The sequence below is a fragment of the Papio anubis genome, chromosome 17 (assembly GCF_008728515.1).
Source record: "Papio anubis isolate 15944 chromosome 17, Panubis1.0, whole genome shotgun sequence".
Classification (NCBI taxonomy): domain Eukaryota; kingdom Metazoa; phylum Chordata; class Mammalia; order Primates; family Cercopithecidae; genus Papio; species Papio anubis.
The window spans coordinates 23913413-23938598 of NC_044992.1; the positions used below are offsets into that span (position 1 = coordinate 23913413).

Genomic DNA, 25186 nt, shown 5'->3' on the forward strand with positions numbered 1-25186 from the left:
GCTGTTGTGAATAGTGTTACAACAAATATGGGAGTGCAGGTATCTCTTTGTACTGTTTTCCTTTCTTTTGGGTATATACTAGCAGTGGGATTGCTGGATCATATGGTAGCTCTATTTTTAGTTTTTTGGGGAACCACCAAATTGTTCTCCATAGTGGTTGTACTAATTTACATCCCACCAACAGTGTACGAGAGTTCTGTTTTCTCTACATCCTTGTCAGCACTTGTTATTGCCTGTCTTTTGGGTTAAGCCATTTTAACTGGGGTGAGATGATGTCTCCTTGTAGTTTTGATTTGCATTTCTCTCATCAGTGATGTTGAGTACCTTTTCATATGCCTGTTTGCCATTTGTATATCTGTAATTAAATTATTTTGACCAACTATTTTACTGATGACTTTTGAGTTCAAGTTCACAACCATTTATTTGGTTGCCCACACAGTAGTTACTTCTCAGTGGAAAATAAAATAAATTGGGGATCATTTTTTAAATAAGAATTTAACTAAAGTTAACTTGTTACTAACGGGTAGTGAGGAGATGGAGAGATGGTGTTACCAGTTAATGGGTACGAAAAACAATAGAAAGAATGAATAAGACCTATTTGATAGCACAGCAGGGTGACTATCATTAATAATTATACATTTTTAAATAACTAAAAGTGTAATTGGATCCTTTGTAACACAAACGATAAGTGCTTGAGGGGATGGGTACCCCATTCTCCATGATGTGATTATTTCACATTACATGACTGTATCAAAACATCTCATTACCCTTTAAATATATACACCTACTATGTACCCAAAAAAATTTAAAATACAAAAAATTTTGAAGTTAACTAAACAAAGTATATTGAAAAGAGTGAGTCCATCTGAATAAAAATTTCTTTGGGTAAGTCACCTTTCCTCTCTTGAGAAATGGAGATCATAATTCATAATTTATAAGCTTATGGTGGAATTAAATAAATGTAATGTGCCTTGCATGGTGCATATTATAGTAGATATGGAATGTGTTAACCCATGCACTGCTTTTTCCTGGTCACTGCAGGAAACACAGGTTATTATGACCTGGTTCTTAACTTCAAGGTATTTACAGCTTGGTGCAAAAAGAATAGATTTTTTTTTTTTTAACGGGCTCCTACTATAAAGCATAATATACTCAAATGCTATATAAAGCTTTTGATTCACTGATTTTTGGAAGTATTGTTGTTTTTAGAGACAGGGTATTGCTGTGTTGCCCAGGCTGGTCTCGAACTCCTGACTTCAAGCAATCCTCCTGCCTCAGCCTCTTGAGTAGCTGGGACTACAGGCACATGCTACTGTGCTGGCTGGCTGACTTATTTATTTATTGTAAAGATGAGGCTGTTGCTTTGTTGTGCAGGCTGGCCTTGAACTCCTGGCCTCGGGTGATCCTCCCACCTTGGCCTCTGAAGTGTTAGGATTATAGGTGTAAGCCACTGTGCCTGACCTGATTCACTATTTTTAAATCTCTGAATTAAGCTGGTGAACTGTAATACCCAGGGATAGGGAGTGTGTTTTTGTTCAAAACTAAATGTCTCTTAAATTTTGAACTCAAAGGTATCTTACCTACCATTTTTAAATACCTGTCATTTGGAAAGGAACCACTTCTGTTTGTTCAGTAACTATCATTGGATAGTATCATTCTGAGAGTATATGTTTAGTAGCCAAGATAGTAAGTAGTGAATTTTAAATATTCTTTTAAATATCCCTGTGGTAGAAGCTGTCTGGTGAGAAAATGTTTGACTAGTATGTTGAATATGAAAGTAGTTTCCTAGTTTTATAATGATACTAATTTATTTTAATTTTCTCTGACAAGTATTTATTTAACGACCCTTGAGTCAAGGATGCTTTGTGTTATTACTGGATGTGTTGGTGCACAATCTCAAATTTTCAATTTTTGCACAGAATGGAAAGTCTGTCCAGTTTCATTTCTAATCTGGGTCATTTTTCCGCTCAAAAGATAACCTGATTTCAGTCACGATGACTGGCATGAATATTCTTATGCTTTCTTTGTTACTTTGTTGACACTTAACTTTGTCTGGAATAATATTTTTATGATTTCTTGTTTAGAGAATAGATTTGGTTTTTACAAATTGCTAATAAATTGATGATAAAAGTAATGCTTTATTTTTTTTCTCTCATTTTAATAATACCTAGACGTTTAAATTTGATGACCAAGAGCAGCTATCACCTTGAGAGTTACGTAAAAATTACCAGTGCCTAGAGTTCACCCCATTCCAGTTGCATCAGAAGGAAGACATAGGGATTAAGCATTGGTGTTTTTAAAAAACTTTTCAGGTGATTCTGACATGCAGCCAGGGTAAGAATCACTAGCTTAGAAGGGAGAGTAAGGTTGTAATCATACTTGGGAAAAAATGTATAAAAAATATTTTTTAAAATGGTTAGTATATTGGCCAAAATAAATGCCCAATAAGGGATGAGTTTTTTGAAATGTGGCCTGATCTTAGCCCTGTGTTAATTTCAGTAGATATTTGGAAAGTCTGTCAAACCAATTTTTGTAATATATTTAATTGAAGATGGGGGGGGTCTCAACTTAAATGTAAGTCATTATTTTACTTGAAGCCAGTTTATTGAAAGGTTAAATAATAACCTGAAGTATCCAGTTTTCCAAATTTGAACATACACACACACACACACACACACCCCAAATCAATCATTAGGCTACTTGGCATCCTTGAAGTCCAAATATTAATCAACCCTTGAGTACTTGTTGTTAATGTTCCAGTAAGTAGTATTTATAGAAAAGATGAATATTATTAATCTTAAACAGTAAAACATACTTTACATTTACACTTAGCCTATTGGTGTGGGTATAAATCTTATTTATTTTAGTAGTGCTCTGTTTCTTACTGATCTTTACAACGTGTTCTCTAAAGTAATAAAGTGAATGGAAATATACATAGTCACAGGTTTATTCTGAGTTTTAATTTATTATACAAAATTAAAGGTTTTAATTTAATATTAATAGTAGAAAAACACTTTCTTACGTGTGCCATATGAAAGATAAAAGCGTCTAGGCTAAAATTAGCTGTGTTGATTGATAAGCTGGTGTGGATTCTGCCACATCCAGCAAAGAAGGTACCATTAAATTGCACAGTTTAGCTCTATCTTTGCATTAGGAATTTGACTTCCATTTGATGTTAAAGCATATACTTGGCTTTAAGGACACTAAAACTCTTCAAAGTTTAATTACATTCAGACAAAGGTCATCTAACCACTATTGCTACATAGGGAATATTTATTCAGTTATCTCTTTCTATCTCTGTTAATCAGTTTCCTCAATTTATCCTTAAAACTTTGCTCAAATGCTTATTTTATTATTTGCTGTTTAAAATATTCAGTGTCAAAACAAAAGTACACAGTTTAAGTAATTAAGCAGGCATACTTCTTTCTGTCTCACCCACTTGATTCTAAATTACAAGGTCTACCATGTCAAATTTTAGATCATCAGAACAACACTTTGGGATTAAATACGAACTGACTTCATTTTTACTCCATAACCCTTCTCATTGCTACTTTGCATTTTTCTTCACTAACCCATCTGTTCGTTAGTAAGTTTTTCAGTTCCTTCTTCATCTTTTCTTTGTCTTGTAGCTGTGAGCACTCCAGTAGATTGCATCACTAGGTTGGGTCCTGTGAGCTGTTTTGTTCTTTTCCAAGTGTCTGATTCAGCAGGCCATAGACCGCTTGCCAGAAAATCACCATTGCTTCTAGGCTGACGCTTGCCTGCTTGTTTTGATCGTCTGAGAGATGAGACTTTGTTTGCCAAAACCACAGTTGATAGAAATAGAAAGGTACAGATAAGAAAAAGCACTGCAATTATAATTAAGCAAATTAGCATAGCCATGTTGTTGTTGTTTTCCGCACAGACATCCTTTTTGAAAATTTCACCATGACTTTTACTTGTGTTTTCAATGCTTTGTACTGTTGAAGGACTGTTGCTGACGACAGAAGGTATATAAAGCTCCTGTTCAGATTTAGAAGTTAAAGATACGATGTGAGATGTTTCAGGCATGTTTGTAGAATTACCTTTATAATCTGCTTCAGGAGTTATAAGGTTTGTGTTAATGTTTTCATTTTGGCTTCTGCCTGTCTTATTTTGAATAACTGAATCCCAGGAAGTAGTACTATTAGCCCACAGATGGGTATAGTTTGCTTTTGTTCCAGGAGACAAAGAAAAAACTGTTGTCATCAGAAAGGCAAGATGTAGGTAATGTCCTGTGTGTTCCATGTCCATGGGCATACTGGTAATCTGTTGGGATAGGAATATAATTTGTTAGTTTGTGAAAGAATAATGGATCCTAGTTTTGGTAGCTGTAGTTAAAAGATAGTGTTGAGATGTTATGGGTAAACTACAAGCTTATGCCTAATATTCACTACCCTGAATTCATTCTCAACTGAATTTCTTTCCTATTCAGCTATGTGTGAAGAAGCATTTTACTTTCTATTACACTTTTAGATGCTAGAAGTTAGCATTACAAATAAATATTAATCATTTTAAGTGGAATATCATGACTTTATGTGGTTTTCTCCCTTTGAAGCATGTTAGACTTCTGCTTTGAGTCAGTCAGTTCTGCTTTTACTTCTCTGATTCCTTCTTTAAAAAAAAAAAAATTAAGGATCATTCTTGCAGAAACTACCCATCCTCTAACCTGTCACCAATCTTTACAGAAGAAATGTGACCTTGACCTTCTTGCTTCATGTATGAAATAAAAATGCAAATTTTTTTTGGTGGAAAGAGGGGAAGTTTGGTAGCAACCAAAAGAAACTGAACTTCTAATAGGAATTCAGGGTGTTCTTTTTCCTTCTTGGGTGTTCATCTTGAAGCTTAGAATAAAGCTGGTACTTAGAAATATATTTGTAAGTATATTTGTGAACACAGTTTTACTGTGGTGGTTGTCTCTTTTCATTTCTATTTCCCCGGACTGACTATATCTTTCTGAAGGCAAAGGCGTATTGGTTTTCTCAACCTAAAAATCTGAAAAAAAGCAGAAGATTTCCTCTGAATAGACTTAAAAGTTCAATAGAAGTTGTTGGGTTTTCTTTTAAAACATCATTTATACTTAGCATTTTTTCTGATTTGACATAATTGTAAAAAAACAAAAAAAAAAAAGAAAATATGTAATAAAATAGAAATAGAGCATCAGGATCTTGATTTGGGATGAAGTGGCAGATTCTAAGCATCTCAACATATAATTGAAAAAGTTGAATTTCCACTTTGGCCCTGAGCTTGTTGGAAACCAGAACAAAAAGGAGACAAGTTATATTATAAATTTTTATTATCTACCATATAATTGATTTAAATAGAAATGGCATATCTTAGAATTTAACAGTTTCATGTACCGCTAACCCAGCAGGAAAGATTTATAATCATTATTGAGGTATCTTATAATAATATACCTGTTTGTCTTGAGCTACTTTTGAAAGGAGTATTTTACTGTTAGCATTTATTTGAATGAACTAAAAGCAAAACTGTATTGTTCTCCTGAGATTTACTAAATGAAATTGCCTGGTTAAGAACCCTATGTGTGCTATAGAAATTCTTCTCAAATGTACATAGGAGTCCTTTTTTTTAAAAAAAAGAAAAAAGCAGATTCTTACCTAGCTAGTATAGGTAGGGCCTGAAAGTCTTTGTTTCCAAACCAACTCCTAAGCAACATGGATGCTACTGCTAGTCGGGCTTTTGAACATCAAGGTTTTATAAGAAATGGTTGTTATATGTCATTGGCTAACATTTGTATACTATTAAAATAAAGAAATTGAAAATAAGAAATGTGATATGTTGAGTTATACAAACAAAAGTAGCATGTAATAAACAATGCTAACTGGAGACTGTATTTCATATTAATAGTAGGAAGGAAAAACTCTATTATTAAATATTCTAGGATTAAGATTACTTTTTAGATTATGACCTTTAGTAGACAGTTAAAGGCACAAGTCACTGGCTTTTATATAATAGTGTTCATCTTTAATTTTTAAGTTTAGTGACATAAATCTTTGGATATTTCATGATTATTTCACAAAAAGAAATACTTGAAATTGGATTAGCAAGTAATTTCCTTCTTTTTATACTAGACTGGACTTCTGTATTAGATGCTATAATGATTTAAAGTGGATTATTCTTGTCACATTAGTTCATTAACAGTGTAGTATACATCACAGTATTGGTACACATTTTAACAGTGCTTACCACGGGACAGATAATAGGCCTGCTGTTGATTGTCTTCAGCCAGATGTACTGCAATGCCCAAATAAACAAACTGTATGACAAAATGAGACTTTCTCTTGCCCTTACAAATGCCTGAGAATTGAGGACTGTTTTTACACCAGTTTATGCCTTGGAGGCCAGGTTGTGTTATCAAAAGTTTTCTTATCTCTGATCATTTTCGGCAGAATTTATTTTCAGTAGAATTTGTAATGTCCAAGCATTAGTGAAGAGAATTTTATTTTTTAACTTTTGAAAAATAACAAAACATGTGCGGTTTACTTGTGAAATCCAAACTTAAATCTTTCCTAGTCCTAATTTAAAACTCCATGGCGATGGTAAATTTTTTCATTTCTAACTTAAAATTTATGTAATAGGACAGAAAAAAAAGTATACATTTTCAGTCACTTACGATTCTAGTTTGTTAGTGAGATTCTTATACATTTTGATAGCATTTCCTCGAACACTAATCTGTCAAAAGTTAGAAGTGAAAAGGCATAAGAAAAGCCATATATATATATATGACCTACCTTACAAAATGCTTGGTCAAAATCTGATTATAACGTGATTTTGATAAACCACTTCTTTTCTTGTCTTCTTATTTAAAGCAGAATAGACTTGGAGAATATGAGCCTTAAAGTAAATCTGCAGTAAAAAAAAGGATATGTGCAGCTAGTTTTCCACTTTTAAAACCAAACCACAGATGACACATTTCCTTTCCACTGCAACTAAAGCACATGTCACGGGGGGGAAAAAAAACGAAAAAACTCCAACTCGTCTAGTTGGCCACTGGCATGACAGGAGGCTTTGTAGAACAAATCCCCGCCTCCAGAACAGGGAGGGTTTTCCACTTAATGCCGTTTGACAGTATGCTCATTCTGTAGGCCTGCTACATGCTTTAGTGTCATTCAAAAGAGGTTTTGAAATGGTATCTTCCATTTCAAATCTTCTCTAAAAGACGTATTTGAAATCTACAGACTGATTTGAAAATGTGAGTTTGGAGTCCATGGGATGCTGGTCAGATAATATACAATTGTGGAACTGCAACAATTATTTGAGAAAATATCTAGTAAGCTTAGATTATATGGGACAGAAAATGCTTTTGTGTGGTGTAGTGTGTGTATACACACACACACACACACACAACTGTCAAACATCCTGTCATCACCTCAAGTTTAACATGTCTGAAACAGACTTTAAGAATTGGGTATGGGCTGGACACAGTGGCTCATGCCTGTAATCCCAGCACTTTGGGAGGGTGAGGCAGGCAGATCACTTGAGGCCAGGAGTTCAAGACCAGCCTGGCTGACATAGAGAAAACCTGTCTCTACTAAAAATACAAAAATTAGCTGGGCCGGGTGGCGTGCACCTATAGTCCCAGCTACTTGGGAGGCTGAGACGGGAGAATTGCTTGAACCCGGGAGGTGGAGGCTGCAGAGATCATGAGATCTCGGCTGCATGAGCTGAGATCATGCCATTGCACTCCAACCTGGGTGACAGAGTAAGACTCTGTCTCAGAAAAACAAAACAAAACAAAACTGGGTATGGCAGCACCTATCTGTAATCCCAGCAACTAGGGAGGCTGAGGTAGGAGGATCACTGGAGCCCAGGAGTTCAAATCCAGCCTGGGTAACATAGCAAGACTCCATCTCTTAAAAATTAATTAAGTTAATAAAATAAAAAGAACTTTATTTTTTCTTTAAAAGAGACTGCCTGTCACAGTCTTCTTGTTTCTGTGCATGATAGCAACATTCTAATATCAGAGGCTTAGTATACAACACACCATTTTAATTCAAGTCTTCTCAGTCCTGATCAGACTTTGAATCATGTTGGTCCTTCCTTCATATTCTTGGATCAGTTTCTTTTTCCCTGTCTTTACTGTCTACAGTAGTATTTTAGATCCTTATCAGGTCATACCTAGACTCTACAGTACCTTTTCGGTAGCCCTGACTCCTTCATATATCTTGTATACATCACTTTCTTTGGTCATATCACCCCTTTCTTTAAGGGAAAATAAAACCGGTTGAACATTCCCTAATACTTACAGTAATGATTCAGAAATGTTTGTGTACTTAAACATCAGATGAGAGGATTGTTTAAAAACAATAAAAGCAGGGCATGGTGGCTCACACCTGTAATCTCAGCACTTTGGGAGGCTGAGGTGAGAGGATTACTTGAGCCACAGAAGTTCGAGACCAGCCTGGGCAGCATGGCAAAATCCTGTCTCTACAGAAAAAAAACAAAAACAAAAACAAAAACAAACAACAAAAAAAAACACTAGCTGTTCATGGTGGTACTTATCTGTAGTCCCAGCTACTCAGGAGGCTGAGGTGGGAGGATCACCTGAGCCTGGGGAGGTCAAGGCTACAGTGAGCCGTGAGCCGTGACCATGCCATTGCAGTCCAGCCTGAGTTAAGAAAAAAAGAAAAAAAAAAACCATAATAAAAATTTCCAGGCCCCACTACATAGATTCATATTTAGTAGGTCCAGGTTGGGACCAGAAAATTGCGTTTTGATCAAGCACCACAGGTGATTCTGATGCCGGTAGTCCACAGAACATATGCTGAGAAATGATGAGCCCCTAGGAGAAAACCTAAGCCCTTTGGTTGAGCAGTTATGGTCTCTTCACAATTTGACTATTCTGTATTTTCCCAGCTTTATCTCTCAAAACTTCCCTACCTGAATCCTCCATTCTGGCTAGACTAGCTGTCTCTTCAACACATCTAGTTACCGGTTTCTTTTCCTTTTTGTCTTTCTCCATAAGGCGTGCCCAATCCTCTTGCTGAGTTCTGCATTCCTCCTTACCCGATTCAGCCACTGTATCTTCTATGTAGCTTTCACTGACTGCCCAGTTTGTGTTGATCTCTCTCTCTCTCTTTTGTCTTAATAACAGTATTTTCTCTGCAGTTCTTTGACAAGTGATTACATTCTACTTCATATCGTTTATCTTGAAATATTTGACTTGTTTTAAAATCATTTGACTTGTCATATTTTTATCTTATTTTCTCCCAACAAGATTAAAAACTCTGAGGTGCAGTTTTTTATTGATACATGATAATTTGTACATATTAATGGGGTATGTGTGATTTTTTTTGTTTTGTTTTGTTTTTGCTTTTTTTTTGTTGGAGTCTCGCTCTATCGCCCAAGCTGGAGTCCAGTGGCGCAATCTCAGCTCACTGCAAACTCTGCTTCCCGGGTTCAAGCAATTCTCCTGCCTCAGCCTCCCAAGTAGCTGGGACTACAGGCACGTGCCACCACGCCCAGCTAATTTTTGTATTTTTAGTAGAGACAGGGTTTCGCCATGTTGGCCAGGCTAGTCTTGACCTCCCGACCTCAGGTGATCTGCCTGTCTTGGCCTCCCAAAGTGCTGGGATTACGGGCGTGAGCCACCATGCCCTGCCTGTATGTGTGATATTTTGATACATGCATATAGTGTGTAATGATTAAATCAGGGTGATTAGGATATCCATTGCCTCAAAGAAAATAAATTGTTTCATCTAGCTGTTTTGAAATATACAACGTTACTATTAACTAGTCACCTTACTATGAATAGTAGAACTTGTTCCTTCTATCTAATTATAATAATACATATATTATTTTTTTTTTTTAAGACAGTCTCACTGTTGCCCAGGCTGAAGTGCAGTGGTATAGTCTCAACTCACTGCAGCCTCTGCCTCCCAGGTCCAAGTGATTCTCGTGCCTCAGCCTCCCAAGTAGCTGGGATTACAGACATGCACCACCATTCCTGGCTAATTTTTGTATTTTTAGTAGAGACAGGGTTCTGCCATGTTGGCCAGGCTGGTCTCAAACTCCTGGCCTTATGTAACCCACCGGCCTCAGCCTCCCAGAGTGCTGGGAATACAGGCGTGAGCCACTGTGCCAAGCCCTAATTATATTTTTATATCCATTAACCAACCTCTGAGGTAAAGATATTTATTTTAACTTACTTAGTAGTATTATCACCAGAATCATCACATACAGAAAACTTTGGGCCTGAGTTAATATAGATTCTTTTGATTTGAAACTTTGGTGCCATTACTTCAGGGCTTTTTCATGGTCATCACTGTGGCTGCTCACATTTATTAGTATTTTTTTGGTTTTAAGCAACATATGACCTAATATGGCTTAATCAACACACGGTATTTATTGGCTTATATAACTAAGTAGTCCTGGGATAAATTTGACCCCAGGAGAGGCTTTATCTAAGACACAAATGATATGGCCAAAGCTCCAGTTTGTCTTTTTATTTCTCAGCTCTTTCTCTTCAGTCTTTTGGGAAGCTCTTCTTTTATATCCCAAAATATGAGCTAGCAACTCCTAGGGCTATGTATTCCCTTGTTTATAAACACCAGGAAAGAAATGTCTCAAATCCCAACAATTTAAGCTAAAGTACCTGAACTGGGCCTCTTTGGCCCTGGTTGTCCTGGTTTGAATCATGTGTTCATTGCTGAATCAGTCTGTGATCAAGGTGGGATAAATGGATTGGCTGAAACCATCTCACTCCAGAGCTCCAGATGGGTCATTCCTACCAGACTGTTTGCCTAAGGAGTTTGGTGGGCCTGCAGGCAACCTACTAATTCCCACTGTTTTCTTCCCTTCTTGACTAATGAGCAAATTTGTTATTGTTGTTGTTGCTCAAAATTTTTGAATTAGAGATTTGTCTCTTCTCTTAGCCTTATTTCTCAGTGTTCAAAAAACAACTGATTTAAAAAATGAATCCAGACTTTGAAGAATTGTTTTATATTATTCTCTCTAGAAAATGAACCATAAAATAAAATCGATGAGTGGCATCTGTATATTTATTTAAAACACTGTTAATAATCTTTGTCTTTTTTGTCATTTTCCTTAGGTTCAAAACTGGTCAAATCAATGGTGATTTGCTGATATACCATGTCTTACTGACTTTAAAGCCATATTATGCAAAGCCATATGAAATTGTAGTGGACCTTACCCATACCGGGCCTAGCAATCGCTTTAAAACAGACTTTCTCTCTAAGTGGTTTGTTGTTTTTCCTGGCTTTGCTTACGACAACGTCTCCGCAGTCTATATCTATAACTGTAACTCCTGGGTCAGGGAGTACACCAAGTACCATGAGCGGCTGCTGACTGGCCTCAAAGGTAGCAAAAGGCTTGTTTTCATAGACTGTCCTGGGAAACTGGCTGAGCACATAGAGCACGAACAACAGAAACTACCTGCTGCCACCTTGGCTTTAGAAGAGGACCTGAAGGTATTCCACAATGCTCTCAAGCTAGCTCACAAAGATACCAAAGTTTCTATTAAAGTAAGTTTTAGTCTGTGTTTTGTAAATGATTCATTGCTTTTCTTGACTGACTAGACTATATCCTGGCCTCCCTAGGTGTCCTACCCCCATAGTGGTGTATAAAATGTCACGTAAGGCCATTGCGGTGGCTCACGCCTGAATCCAAGCACTTTGGGATGTCAAGGTGGGCGGATCGCCTAAGGTCAGGAGTTCAAGACCAGCCTGGCCAACACGGTGAAACCCCGTCTCTACTAAAATACAAACATTAGCTGGGCATGGTGGTGGGGACCTGTAATCTCAGTTACATGGGAGGCTGAGGCAGAAGAATCGCTTGAACCTGGGAGGTGGAGGTTGCAGTGAGCCAAGATTGTGCCGCTGCACCCCAGACTGGGCAACAAAGGGAGACTCTGTCTCAAAAAATAAAAGGTTATGTAAATCTAGATGTAGGAAGACCAACATTTGTTTCATCATGGAGGTCCTGTGGAGGATATGAGACGTATACATTTTATTCTAGGTTAGGCTGGAAGTAGAAGAGCTTTTTGGAGAGGGCAGTTTGTTACGTCATTCAAATCGTAGGAATGTGTGGAGAGTAGAAATTACCTAATGAGAGTTCTTCTGATTATTGCATGCTTTTTGCAGAGTGAGGAACATGAACCTTCAGGATAAAATCCGTACTTTTCTGTAAGATTCTTTTTTTTTTTTATTTGAAATCTCACTCTGTCGCCTAGGCTGGAGTGCAGTGGCATGATCTTGGCTCACTGCACCCTCTGCCTCCCGGGTTCAAGTGATTCTCCTGCCTCAGTCTCCCCAGTAGCTGGGATTATAGGTGCCCACCGCCACGGCAGGCTAGTTTTTGTAGTTTTAGTAGAGACGCGGTTATTGGCCAGGCTGGTCATGAACTCCTGACCTCAAGTGATCTGCCCACCTCAGCTTCCCAAAGTGCTGGGATTACAGGTATGAGCCACTGCGCCCGGCATTCTATAAGATTCTTGACCTTTTCAAAAAGAAAAAATAAAAATTTTGTAAATGTTTATTTCTTTTGAGAACATTTATCATAACAATTACTGAACCATTTGAATATACAATGGTGGGAACTCTTCCTTAAATGGCATAGTGTTTTGGTTGGTTGGTTGGTTTCTGGAGCCTTTTAGAATTTTATGTAAAATAATTTAATTCTTCTCCACTTCACCCCCTCACCACCACTTTCCAGGTTGGTTCTACTGCTGTCCAGGTAACCTCAGCAGAGCGAACAAAAGTCCTAGGACAATCAGTCTTTTTAAATGACATCTATTATGCTTCGGAAATTGAAGAAATCTGCCTAGTAGATGAGAACCAGTTCACCTTAACCATTGCAAACCAGGGCACGCCGCTCACCTTCATGCACCAGGAGTGTGAAGCCATTGTCCAGTCTATCATTCATATCCGGACCCGCTGGGAGCTGTCACAGCCCGACTCTATCCCCCAACACACCAAGATTCGGCCAAAAGATGTCCCTGGGACACTGCTCAATATCGCATTACTTAATTTAGGCAGTTCTGACCCGAGTTTACGGTAGGTTTTTTAAAAATTCACTTCAGTTTTATTTGGGGTTTGTTGCTTTTAAAGTAAGACCATTTAATGAATTTTAAAATAGCCTCTACCTTAATATTGTAAATTGGAAGGTATGCAGTGTTGGTTAACCACTGTGACATCATCAAGTTGTGGGGTATTCACATGAACTGTGGAATTCCAAACAGGGTGATTCACACTAAACCAATATATGTCCTTTCTCCAGGAAACTTTCATGTAAAACAAAATGACATAGCAGATTTTTTTTTCCCCAAAGTATCCTAAATTAAGTTTTTCCTCCTCTAAGTCCTCAATTTTTTTTCCATTTTCAGAAGTATATCACTATTTACTTTAAAAGTCAAGTCAGATTATCATTTGACAAAAGAAGGCCTAATGTTTAATAACTTGGTAACAGTATTGCATACTTTCCACCTACATCACTCTTAACAAAATTCCCAAAATAAATCTTAAATACATCATCTGAGCAGAGTGTAATTGGTTCCATTTAGGGTTAATAATTTGAATATGCATGTGGAAAGAGCATGGCTGTGGAGTGAGTAGATTTGGTTTGAACAGATATGCCACTTTCTCGCTATGTACTTTGAGAAAGATACTGAAGTTCTCAGAGATCTAGTTTCCTCATTTGTAAAATAAAGTTAATTGCCTTCCTCATATACCTACAAAAGCTTAAAAAATAGTATGTGTAGTAGTATAGCATAGCAACCTAACGAATAGTTTATACTTGGTAAGTAGTATTTTCTTATCTTACCTTTTCCCTCCCTGCCAGCGTCTCCTTGCACCTCTCCTTACCAAGTTAGGATAATTATTTGTCTCAAGTACCTTGAGACTTCGAAGATTTTTACAGATGTAAATTCTTCTGAAAATTTTCCCTGAGGATAACATAGCCCAGATTTTATAGTGGGCCTTTTAGGATTCCAAATTCTCCTTTACTTAAAAGGAAAAAGAAAAAAAAAATCAAGATTTATTTACTTGGACGGGCTTTAGAAATTGCAAGATTTTGTGTATGCTTTGCTTCCTTTATCTCATAGGTGTCTGTGACACCTATCCTGGGTTGAGGAAGTCCAATTCTTTATAAGTGTTGAAATACACAGGATAAAAGTTTTGTCAAAATTGTATAACTTAGAATTCCTGGGAATTAGTAAAAGATACAAGCTGAGCACCGTGGCACACACCTGTAGTTCCAGCTACTCAGGAAGCTGAGGCGGGAGGACAGCTTGAGCTCAGGAGTTCAAGGCTGCAGTGTGCTATAATCATGTCTGTGAATAGCCAATGCACACCAGCCTGGGGAACATAGTGAGACTCTAAAATTTTTTTAAAAAAGAAAAAAGATATTTAAACTTAGAAACAATAACACTAATATTCACATTTTAGATACATGGAGCTGTAAGCCTGCCTTTAATTTCTAATTCAAAGACCTTCACTGAAAAATACAAACAACCTTTTAACAATTATTAGCCTGGGTAAACCTGTATTCTTCTCTAGTGACCTAAAGCAATCTCTTACAACTTCTGCTTTTTGCTGAAGCATGTCATCCCAGAGAAAAAGCCTTTAGGCAGACTTAAATTCTAGTGGCTTTGTTCTCCTATATGGTTGTTGCATAAATATAGTAGCATGATAAACATTCAGACGTAAGGAAAACCTGACGTTTACTGAGCAAACTATTTCCTTTACTGGACAGGGGAGAAAATTAAAATTTTTAAATTGAGTCTGAGTGTTTTAGACCGTCTCCTAAATTGCTTAAATATATTTTCAGACATTTGTAAGTGATGTTTGGTCTCAATGAAACCTGGATATTACAGGTTTTTTTCGATATTGGTGGTTGTATATGATGTAATGAGGTCATAGAGGGAAACATGGGAGGACTTAATTATAAGTTAATTTTGTTTTTAACCTTCAGTTTGTAGGGTAACTTTTAGGACACCCAGAAAGAAGTTCAGCAGACCCTGATTAAAGATTTTCACATTCCAATTTGATGAAGGGAAGGGCCATCTGATACCTGTCCTTACGATCCCCATTATAACTGGATCTAGTGGGAAAGGGAACCAGAATTTGAGTTTTGGCTTTACTAAAAATGTATTGTGTGCCTTATTCTGACTTAATTTCTATTGATCCACCTTAGGACCATAAGTCCTTTCATATTTTATGTCCCAGTAAGATTGATTTTAGGAAAGCCTGCACCCCGCCTCTCTGTCGTAGGAGCCTCACAGTGCTCTTATGGTTATATGAAGTGTCTCCCTTTTTATAAAATCCCTAAATGATTAAGGGGTATTTTGGTTTTACTGTGGAATTATAGCATCTTATTTCTAATTGATCATAAAACTTAAAAATAGTTGATGATACTTTGTAATAGAATCACAAATTGTATGTTATGAAAACATTTTGGAACTATAAGGAAAAATACGTTTTAAAACAACTTCATTTGTGTTTTCTTCTAGGTCAGCTGCCTATAATCTTCTGTGTGCCTTAACTTGTACCTTTAATTTAAAAATCGAGGGCCAGTTACTAGAGACATCAGGTTTATGTATCCCTGCCAACAACACCCTCTTTATTGTCTCTATTAGTAAGACACTGGCAGCCAATGAGCCACACCTCACATTAGAATTTTTGGAAGAGTGTATTTCTGGATTTAGCAAATCTAGTAAGTAATGATAATTTTCTTTAATACTAACAATTATTCTAAGAGAATTCAAAGAAAACCCTTTCATTTCAGAATTTGCCAGTGAAGCCTTTCACTTATATTTTTACTTTTTTTCCTCTTCTGATTTTATATCTGTGGTACCCTGTAACTGAAGGAACTCTGAAGGAACTTTTTGGTAGGCCACATTGAGAAATCCACCAAAATTCTGACAATAAAAGCAAAGTGGCAAGAGTTTGGTACTTTACATAACTCTGGACCACTACTTTTCTTCACTGTTACAGTTTAAGTAGCTTCAGCATTTCTCTTGTTTGCAGAAAAGTTCACATAAGTATCCATGTTGCCTCCTTAATTTTAGAGAACTAATCATTTTCTCTTTTCTTCAGGTTGACTTTGAACAATAATTTTAAAGTACATGTACAGTTCCCGGAGAGCAAGCACAGTGGCACATAATACAGGGCCCTGAGTCAGTTCTGACTTGGTATTAACTAAGTCTCATAAATTTAACATCCACTCTTTATATTTGTCCATCTTTATATCCAATCGCTTTATAAATGTTGATCTTCTCCCAACATATTTCCTGACCTTTTCTTCCCTTTCCTTTTCCAGTAATACATAAAACTTTTTTTTCTGCATTCAAACATATTTCTTGATTTTTCTATATTAGATCATTAAAAGCTTCAGCAATTCACTAAGACTCTTTTTCAGGTAAGAGATGTAGGAATATAACCCTAACAAAAAAAAATGTGTAGGACAGACAAAACAAGGAAAATATAAACTTTAGTGATAAATATTAATATGAGAAAAGATTTGAGTGAATGTAAAGGCATATTGTGTTCCCGCATGAACAATTCTTCCCAGATTATTACAAATTTAATGTAATTTCATCAAAATAACCATGGGATTTGAGGATTGAGAATGGAGATAGAACTTAAATGATTCTAAATTCTACATAAAAGTGCAAAAATAGCTAAGAAAATATTGAAAGGAGACTTGAGACTTGATAGTACAGATGTCTGAACACTTTATAGCAGTACAATAATTAAAACATACGTGTGCAAGAATCAGCCATCAGATCAGTTTAAGAGAAACAGATTGATAAAGAAGCATCACAAACTGATGCGGGAGAGATTAAGTCATTTAAGAAATGAAGTTGGGAAATGACTTAAATTAGGTCTTCATCTTCACCATACACCACAGGATACCAAGTGTGTTCTGCCTGTATTTAAGAGTTGAGTAGGACTATGTGTGATGGCTCACGCCTGTAATCCCAGCACTTTGGGAGGTTGAGGCAAGAGGATTGTGCCTGGAGGATTGCTAGAACCCCAGAGGTCAGGGCTATAGTGAGCTATCATTGTACCACTGCACTCCAGCCTGGATGATAGAGTGAGAGCCTGTCTCTATTTAAAAAAAAATAAAAATAAAAATAAATTTTTTAAAATTGTATATAAAAGCTTAGAACCATTTTAAAAAGAAGAGGAACAAGTGAATATTTAATTGCTTTCTAGGTGAGTAAGGACATATGAAGTAAAAAAGGGATAGAATGAAACAAAGGAAATAGCGAACAGATTTGACTACACAAAACTTCAAAACATATCTACTAAAAAATAAACATAAGTGAATATAATTAAAAACTATGAAATACACTTGGAGCAAATATGATAAATGATTAATATCCTCAATCGGCCGGGCACAGTGGTTCATGCCTATAATCCCAGCACTTTGGGAGGCCGAGGTGGGTGGATCACAAGGTCAGGAGTTCGAGGCCAGCCTGGCCAATATGGTGAAATCCCCTCTCTACTAAAAATGCAAAAATTAGCCGGGCTTGGTGGTGCATGCCTGTAATCCCAGCTACTCAGGAGGCTGAGGCAGGAGAATCACTTGAACCCAGGAGGCGGAGGTTGTGGTGAGCCGAGATCACTCCACTGCACTCCATCCTGGGCAACAGAGGAAGACTCCGCCTCAAAATGAATGAATGAATGAATGAATGAATGAATGAATGAAATCCTTAATCATGAAGAGTGCTTACAGATTAATAAGTGGATTAACAGTAACACACAAATCATGTTTTTAAAAAAGAATATTTGTACAAAAAAAGAAAAAAGCCAGGCACCATGGCGCATGCCTATAATCCCACCTACTCAGGAGAATCACTAAGCCCAGGAGTTTGAGACCAGTCTGCACAACATAGTGAGGCTCCCATCTCAAAAAGTATATATATTTATATTTTAAGAAATTCACTAATAAAAGCAAATTGAAAGAATAGTGAGATAATATATTTAGTTATCAGCTTGGCAAAGTTTTTTTTTTAAGATCTATTCCTGGTGGTCTGTGGAATTGTGAGTATGGGCAATTTTTCTAGAAAGGCATTTGGAAGTGGATAACAAGACCTTAAGACTATTCATACCTTTTGTCCTCATAATTCTGCTTTTTAGCGTTTATCCTAAATAATGTTAAGATGTTTATTATAGCATTTTTTTAATGTAGATTTTTAAATTGAGGGTATATCTTATCAGTAAAGTGCAAGATCTTAAGTCAACAGCTTGATGAACTTTTACACGCAAATACATCATGAAAGTATCTCCAGATCAAGACAGAACATTTCCAGCATCCAGAGGGATATACTCAGTACCCTCCCTTCAGCAAGAATAAACACTATTATGACCTCTATTGCATAGATTTATTTTGCCTACTTTAGAACTTCATATGATATTATTCATAATAGCAAAAAAATGAACAGGCCAAAAGTCAAAGAATAAGGAACTGATTAAATTATTGGTTCTCCATCTGATGCAATAATATGAAGCCATTAAAAAATGGCTTTGTTACAGAATTTCAGTTTGGAAGATGAAAAGGTTCTGGAGATGAATGGTGGTGATGGCTGCACAATGATTTGAATGTACTCAGTGCCACTGAACTGTGCCCTTAAAAATGGGTAAAGCCACGGAACTGTACGTTTAAAAATAGTTAAAATGGTAAATTTTATGTTGTGTACGTTTTACAATTTTAAAAGTTCTTTGAGACTTTAGGTAAAGTGTATAAATTTTTGTACAATTTTTGTCTTATAAATGTGAAGCTTTTTCAAGTAAGTTAAAAAAAAAGTTCACAGAATTTGTAATGTTGAATAAACAATCTCAGTATAGGTCAGGCGCAGTGGCTCACTCCTGTAATCCCAGCACTTTGGGAGGCTGAGGTGGGCGGATCACGAGGTCTGGAGATCGAGACCAATCCTGGCTAACACGGTGACACCCCGCCTCTACTAAAAATAGGAAAACAAAAAATTAGCTGGGCATGGTGGCAGGTGCCTGTAGTCCCAGCTACTCGGGAGGCTGAGGCAGGAGAATGGCGTGAACCCGGGAGGTGGAGGTTGCAGCGAGCCCAGATCAAGCCACTGCACTCCAGCCTGAGTGACAGAGCGAGACTGTCTCAAAAAATAATAATAATGTAAGTGTAATCACTGAAAAGAATATTCAGAGCATAGTGCATGTATAACATAATCCCAGTTTTTGTGGGGGAGTGAGAGTGGATTATACTTATGTACACACACATAAATGTACATTAAGTCTACATAAATTTGAAAGCCTGAGGAGAGATGAGATGATACACCGATGTTAATACAGTTTTCATTTTTGCGGTGATGCTTTCCTTTTACCAAACTTTCTGTGATTACCACATTTTCCTTTTATAATGAGAATAAAACAACTTTTTAAGAAGAAAGGACTAAAATGGAGGAAAATAAGACAAAACTTTTCAAAAATTGGCTTACTGGCTTTTAAAATTACTTTCTTCAAGGACTGTTCTTTCTTCACCTCTACAAAAATATATTTGCCAAGTCTCTTTTCTCCAGGCCTGATTCTAGGTAATGGTCTTTACCTTTTACCGTTTTTTCCCTGAATTCTTAATATTAAATACTTGTTGATGTGATTTTCATTGACCATCACATGCTAATAGTGTATTTTTTTCCAGGTATTGAATTGAAACACCTTTGTTTGGAATACATGACTCCATGGCTGTCAAATCTAGTTCGTTTTTGTAAGCATAATGATGATGCCAAACGACAAAGAGTTACTGCTATTCTTGACAAGCTGATAACAATGACCATCAATGAAAAACAGATGTACCCATCTATTCAAGCAAAAATATGGGGAAGCCTTGGGCAGGTATTGAGTTTGCTCAAATATTTATCTAGTATCTCCTTTATGCAGGTATTTATCTGGTGCCCATGTTGGGCAAAGCACTGCCCCAGATACTAGGGATAGAGTTGTAAAAAGCACAATTTCCTCCTTCAGAAAGCATGTAGACACTCACCCAGCTCTTCATCTGATTCAAAATTGTAAATGTCTAGTGCATATCTCAGAGCCAGAGAAAAGCTAGTGATTTGCACAGTCTCCTTCTTGGCATAATTATAGACTGTGCAAATAACTAGCTTTTATATATATATATATATAAAAAATATAGAACTGTAGAAATCTGATGACATTTCTAGTAAATAGTGCTTTATTCTAATTCTCTACATTCCAAAGGTGTCAGTAGATGTTTCTTCTTATTGATGCTATTTGGGACATCTGCTTTCATTTATAGTTCTACATAAGAATGCCAGTATTAAAATAGGATATAATGTAAATTTTATTTTTATCTGACAAGAATTAGGCATATCATTTCTTCAGAGTAATCAATTAAGGAAATAATGTCCTCACTCAAACACTGCTGCTGCTCTTCCAAATAATTTGAAATAACCTTAGAGCCAGTGTTACAGCCCTAGAAAACATCTTGGTACTTGATGTCATTTCCTATATTTTATTTTTTTTGAGACTGGGTCTCACTCTGTTGCCTAGGCTGGAATGCAGTAGTGCAGTCTCGGCTCATTGCAACCTCTGCTTCCCAGGCTCAAGTGACTCTTCCACCTCATCCTCCCAAGTAGCTGGGCCTACAGGTGCACACCAACACATCTGGCTAATTTTTTTTTTTTTTTTTTTTTTGTAGAGATGGGTTTTTGCTATGTCGCCCAGGCTGGCCTTGAACTCCTGGCCTCAAGCAATCCACCTGCCTCAGCCTCCCCAAGTGCTAAGATTACAAGCGTGAGCCACTGCACCCAGCTCTGTATTTTCAAATAACTATTTTATATTGATCCTACATTACTGTCTTAGAAAAGCACAGAGATACTTTGCAAGTGACTGAAGATAGTATTGATAGAGATTTAAAATTTTTGAATGCCAGTCTCTTAATCTCTGAAGGAATCAAATACATATACTCATCCTTTCCTGAATATTTTATAATAAATTGTATTTACTGACAGGTCTGTAAATAAAATCTAGTATTTTTGAGGCCTCAGGTAAAATAGAATTTTCATATTGATTAGGCTGTTCCAATGAATATTTTTAAATTAAAAATTGGTAGAGTGATTAAAAACATGTTATTTTCCTTCTTCAACTAGATTACAGATCTGCTTGATGTTGTACTAGACAGTTTCATCAAAACCAGTGCAACAGGTGGCTTGGGATCAATAAAAGCTGAGGTGATGGCAGATACTGCTGTAGCTTTGGCTTCTGGAAATGTGAAATTGGTTTCAAGCAAGGTAATCACTTTTCTTTTGCCCTCTGTACTATAGCATATCTGTTTTATCATCAGGAGGTTTTTTGTTTTGTAATTACTTTTAAACTGAACTCTTTTGTGCTAAAACTTTTAGTCCCATGTTTTTTTAAAAAAAAAATCTTGCTTCTTTACAGGTTATTGGAAGGATGTGCAAAATAATTGACAAGACATGCTTATCTCCAACTCCTACTTTAGAACAACATCTTATGTGGGATGATATTGCTATTTTAGCACGCTACATGCTGATGCTGTCCTTCAACAATTCCCTTGATGTGGCAGCTCATCTTCCCTACCTCTTCCACGTTGTTACTTTCTTAGTAGCCACAGGTCCACTCTCCCTTAGAGCTTCCACACATGGACTGGTCATTAATATCATTCACTCTCTGTGTACTTGTTCACAGCTTCATTTTAGTGGTAAGTTCTCGGAAAGGAATTTGTGTTTACCAGTTCCTTTCTCCATTTTACTTCACCTGATCAATATGGATTATTTTATTTATGTTGGTGCCCTAACACCAAGTTGCTAATTTAAGCGTGTGGTAATGATATGCAATATTACCAAAAAGAAAATAAATTACTTCCATTCTATATCAAGCTATAATAAAGCATACTTGTCGTGTAGACCCTTGTAGTTATCCCATAAGCAGAATACTCAGTGCCAGTTGACCATGTTCCATTACCAGCACTAATGTGTAGATAAATGAAGCAAGAAGCATTAATACAATGTATCTAGAGGTTTGATTTAGGGAGCATGATTATGTAATTTTTATATGGTATTCAGATTTTCTAAATTCAAAATGAAGCATGGAACTTTAGAAATTAAAAAGTAATATTTTCTGTCTTTACTTGTTCCTTTATTCTCTTACAGAAGAGACCAAGCAAGTTTTGAGACTCAGTCTGACAGAATTCTCATTACCCAAATTTTACTTGCTGTTTGGCATTAGCAAAGTCAAGTCAGCTGCTGTCATTGCCTTCCGTTCCAGTTACCGGGACAGGTCATTCTCTCCTGGCTCCTATGAGAGAGAGACTTTTGCTTTGACATCCTTGGAAACAGTCACAGAAGCTTTATTGGAGATCATGGAGGTAGAGAAGGCAAAATGATAAGAAACTAAGTTAAAATCTTTTTTAAAAAATATGTAAATACTATATAGAAGAAATACTGGTTTATTGTGCTGTTTTGCACTTAATGCTTAAATAAAACACTTGATGGACTGTGTTATTGGTAACAGATAGGTCACTTAATGACATCACAGTAAACATTTAACAGTTCTAAAAACATTTCTGCACATACGTATTCAGAGTATCCCCTTTTTTAGGCATGCATGAGAGATATTCCAACGTGCAAGTGGCTGGACCAGTGGACAGAACTAGCTCAAAGGTATGTCCCAAATTAAATATAAGTTGTAAAAATATGTGTATTGTTGAAAATGCAGCTGTTACTGTATGATCAATATTATAATTTATAATTTATTATTTAGTATATATAAACACAAAGGTTTTTATAAGTTCTGTGGATCTTTTAATTGCAGATTTGCATTCCAGTATAATCCATCCCTGCAACCAAGAGCTCTTGTTGTCTTTGGGTGTATTAGCAAACGAGTGTCTCATGGGCAGATAAAGCAGATTATCCGTATTCTTAGCAAGGTACCTGTTCCACCCTCACTTCTCCCAAATATTTATGGTTCTCAAGTTGTAAAGCATATCTTTCATTTTTCTAAAAGACATTTAAATTTGAGGTCAATAAAATATATGTTACTTATTAAGCCTTTAAAATGTATTTTGATTATTTATTGTAATTATTTGAAGTCTTCTCTAAAGAAGCTGTCTTTATTTGTAAACTCTGATTACTTCGATAAGGAAGATGTCTTTAAAATAAAATATGTTGCCTCTTTTGCTAAGCAGGTACACTTAGTATTTTACCAGTTTTCAAAGTATTTAATTATATGGTAAGACTATAGCCTTGTATAAAATTATTTAATTTGTAATTACTATCATAATGTCTGACTCTTATAATGTAGAAATATCAAAACATAAGAAAACAAATGTACATTAAGCTAGCTACGAAGATCACCATAGCATTAGAAATCATTCTAGCATTTATTAAATAAGTAAATGTTCCTGAATTCATTCTGAGATTCAGTTTAGGAGTTAATGTTTTATTTCAATGAAAGTAAAATAAAAAATTCTGTTTTCCTAAAAGGCACTTGAGAGTTGCTTAAAAGGACCTGATACTTACAACAGTCAAGTTCTGATAGAAGCTACAGTAATAGCACTAACCAAATTACAGCCACTTCTTAATAAGGTAATTACTGTACAGAAAATGAGCACATTCATTTTGGGTATCAGTGTTGAATTTTACTTTCTTTCAAAGAGTTTAGAAAATAAGATGAGAATAAGTTATAATGAAAAAGCTATAGTTAAAGTAGAACCTCTTAGTTGTTTGAAGTAGTTATATTAGGAGAAGAGTAAGTATGGCTAGTATGTTCTCAAGTGCTTATAAGTTTTTTGTCTCATCAGTGCTAAAGGAAAGATAGGTATATATTCTTAATTATTTTATCTTATAAGTATTGATTATCTGCTATTGCCAAGGACTGTTTCAGGCGCTAGAGATAGAGTACTAACAAAGCCCATAAAACTCACTGCTCTCATGGAGCTTACTTTCTGGGGTGAGTGTGGAGGTTGGGGAGTGAGTGGATAATAAAGTAAACCAAATACATAGTATGTTAGTGATTATTACTATGGAGAAATTAGAGCTGAGAGAAGTATACTTGATCATCATAAGAGTTTGGGTGCCAAATGAAGATGATATTTAAAAGGAGTAAAATGATGTGGCCATCTGAGCTTAACCCATTTTTATATTTAATATATCTGGACATGTTTTCATATTAATAAAATGAAAAATCTTAGATTAGATAATGGCATAGTGTTACCCTCCAGTTCTAAAGTAGTTTAATTCTGTGATTTGAGTACAAAGGTATGCCAGACTTGGGAGAGATAACAGAGAAATAAATACCTGTTATATTCCTGGTTTGTCTACAAACATCCTAATTTTATATTATACAAAATGGTTCTCTGGTCCCCATCTTATAAGTGAAAATGAGCTCAGAAGGGCTAAATAACTTGCCCAAGGTCACATACCTAATAAAAGAACCATGATTCTAATGCGATACTATTTGACTCTAAAGTCCATGTATTTTCCCTAATATCACAGTGCTAAATAAGGATTGCCAATAACACATGCTTTTAATTCGGAGCAGCAAGAGATTACCATACTGGTTAAGAGTGACAAGAAGTTGAAAAGACAGAGTTTAAACTAAAGTTAAAGGGAAACATAGGAGTTAATGTAGGTAGAGAGAAGGGGAGAGAGCTGCACAAGAATGCCGGGACAATGGAGGGAAGGTGGGTAGAACATTCTAGTTGTAATGGAGAAACTTTTCAAAGGAATCAAGAGAGGGAAAGTTGTGAGGACTGGATAGACCTCATCCCATATTCAGCATTGTTCAGAAAAGAGTTTGGAAATGTACAGTTTTTAAGCAGGCAAGTCATGTGATGAAAGCAGGACTTAGATCCTGGTGATAGTGTGCACAGTGGATTGGAGTAGGGAGAAACTGAGGTAAAAAGAATCCACCTTTATAATAAAGAAGGTTGGCATGTGGTAATGTCATTAGCAATAAGAAAGAAATGACAGATACAAAAGAGACTACTCTAGAAGAATCGACAAACCTTGGTGACTGGATTTAGAAGTCAAAGAACAGGGAGAAGTCAAAGGAGGTGCTAAGTAATGCTCTCAGTCCAGCTAACAGTGTCTTTAGTTATGCATATGGAAAGGTGAAGAGCTTACCTGTATCTTTATCTTCCCCAAAAGAGAAAACCTGGGTAATTTAGGAAGATA

General features: G+C 36.2%; 2 protein-coding genes across 11 annotated transcripts in view; one reads left to right on the top strand and one right to left on the bottom strand.

The window, feature by feature from the left end:
- The window catches only part of NF1 (neurofibromin 1), a 290127-nt gene that overhangs the window by 230192 nt on the left and 34749 nt on the right, over positions 1-25186 (top strand). For all 7 annotated transcript variants that reach the window (XM_003912563.5, XM_003912562.5, XM_009190060.4 and 4 more), the window contains 10 exons: positions 11090-11522; positions 12712-13052; positions 15506-15708; positions 19672-19865; positions 21140-21280; positions 21432-21711; positions 22163-22377; positions 22611-22672; positions 22824-22938; positions 23495-23596. In XM_003912563.5, the coding sequence (XP_003912612.3) occupies positions 11090-11522; positions 12712-13052; positions 15506-15708; positions 19672-19865; positions 21140-21280; positions 21432-21711; positions 22163-22377; positions 22611-22672; positions 22824-22938; positions 23495-23596 (2086 nt within the window). The remainder of the gene's footprint in view (positions 1-11089; positions 11523-12711; positions 13053-15505; positions 15709-19671; positions 19866-21139; positions 21281-21431; positions 21712-22162; positions 22378-22610; positions 22673-22823; positions 22939-23494; positions 23597-25186) is intronic.
- EVI2A (ecotropic viral integration site 2A) lies at positions 2586-12963 on the bottom strand. 4 transcript variants are annotated; one of them, XM_017950491.2, is made up of 3 exons: positions 12876-12963; positions 6771-6885; positions 2586-4287 (listed from the first exon to the last, which is right to left on the bottom strand). In XM_017950491.2, the coding sequence occupies exon 3, from the start codon at positions 4276-4278 to the stop codon at positions 3568-3570; it is 711 nt and encodes a 236-aa protein (XP_017805980.2). In that variant the 5' UTR covers positions 4279-4287; positions 6771-6885; positions 12876-12963; the 3' UTR covers positions 2586-3567. The 4 variants fall into 4 exon arrangements, with proteins under 4 accessions (XP_017805980.2, XP_009188318.2, XP_009188319.2 ...); XM_009190054.4 differs by lacking the exon at positions 12876-12963 and adding an exon at positions 6226-6273 and having other exon boundaries at positions 6771-7000; XM_009190055.4 differs by lacking the exons at positions 6771-6885; positions 12876-12963 and adding exons at position 5557; positions 5637-6194.

Excerpts from the sequence above, each read along its gene's own strand:
- EVI2A (XM_009190055.4), bottom strand. The coding sequence starts at position 5,695 with ATGTTGCTTAGGAGTTGGTTTGGAAACAAAGACTTTCAGGCCCTACCT.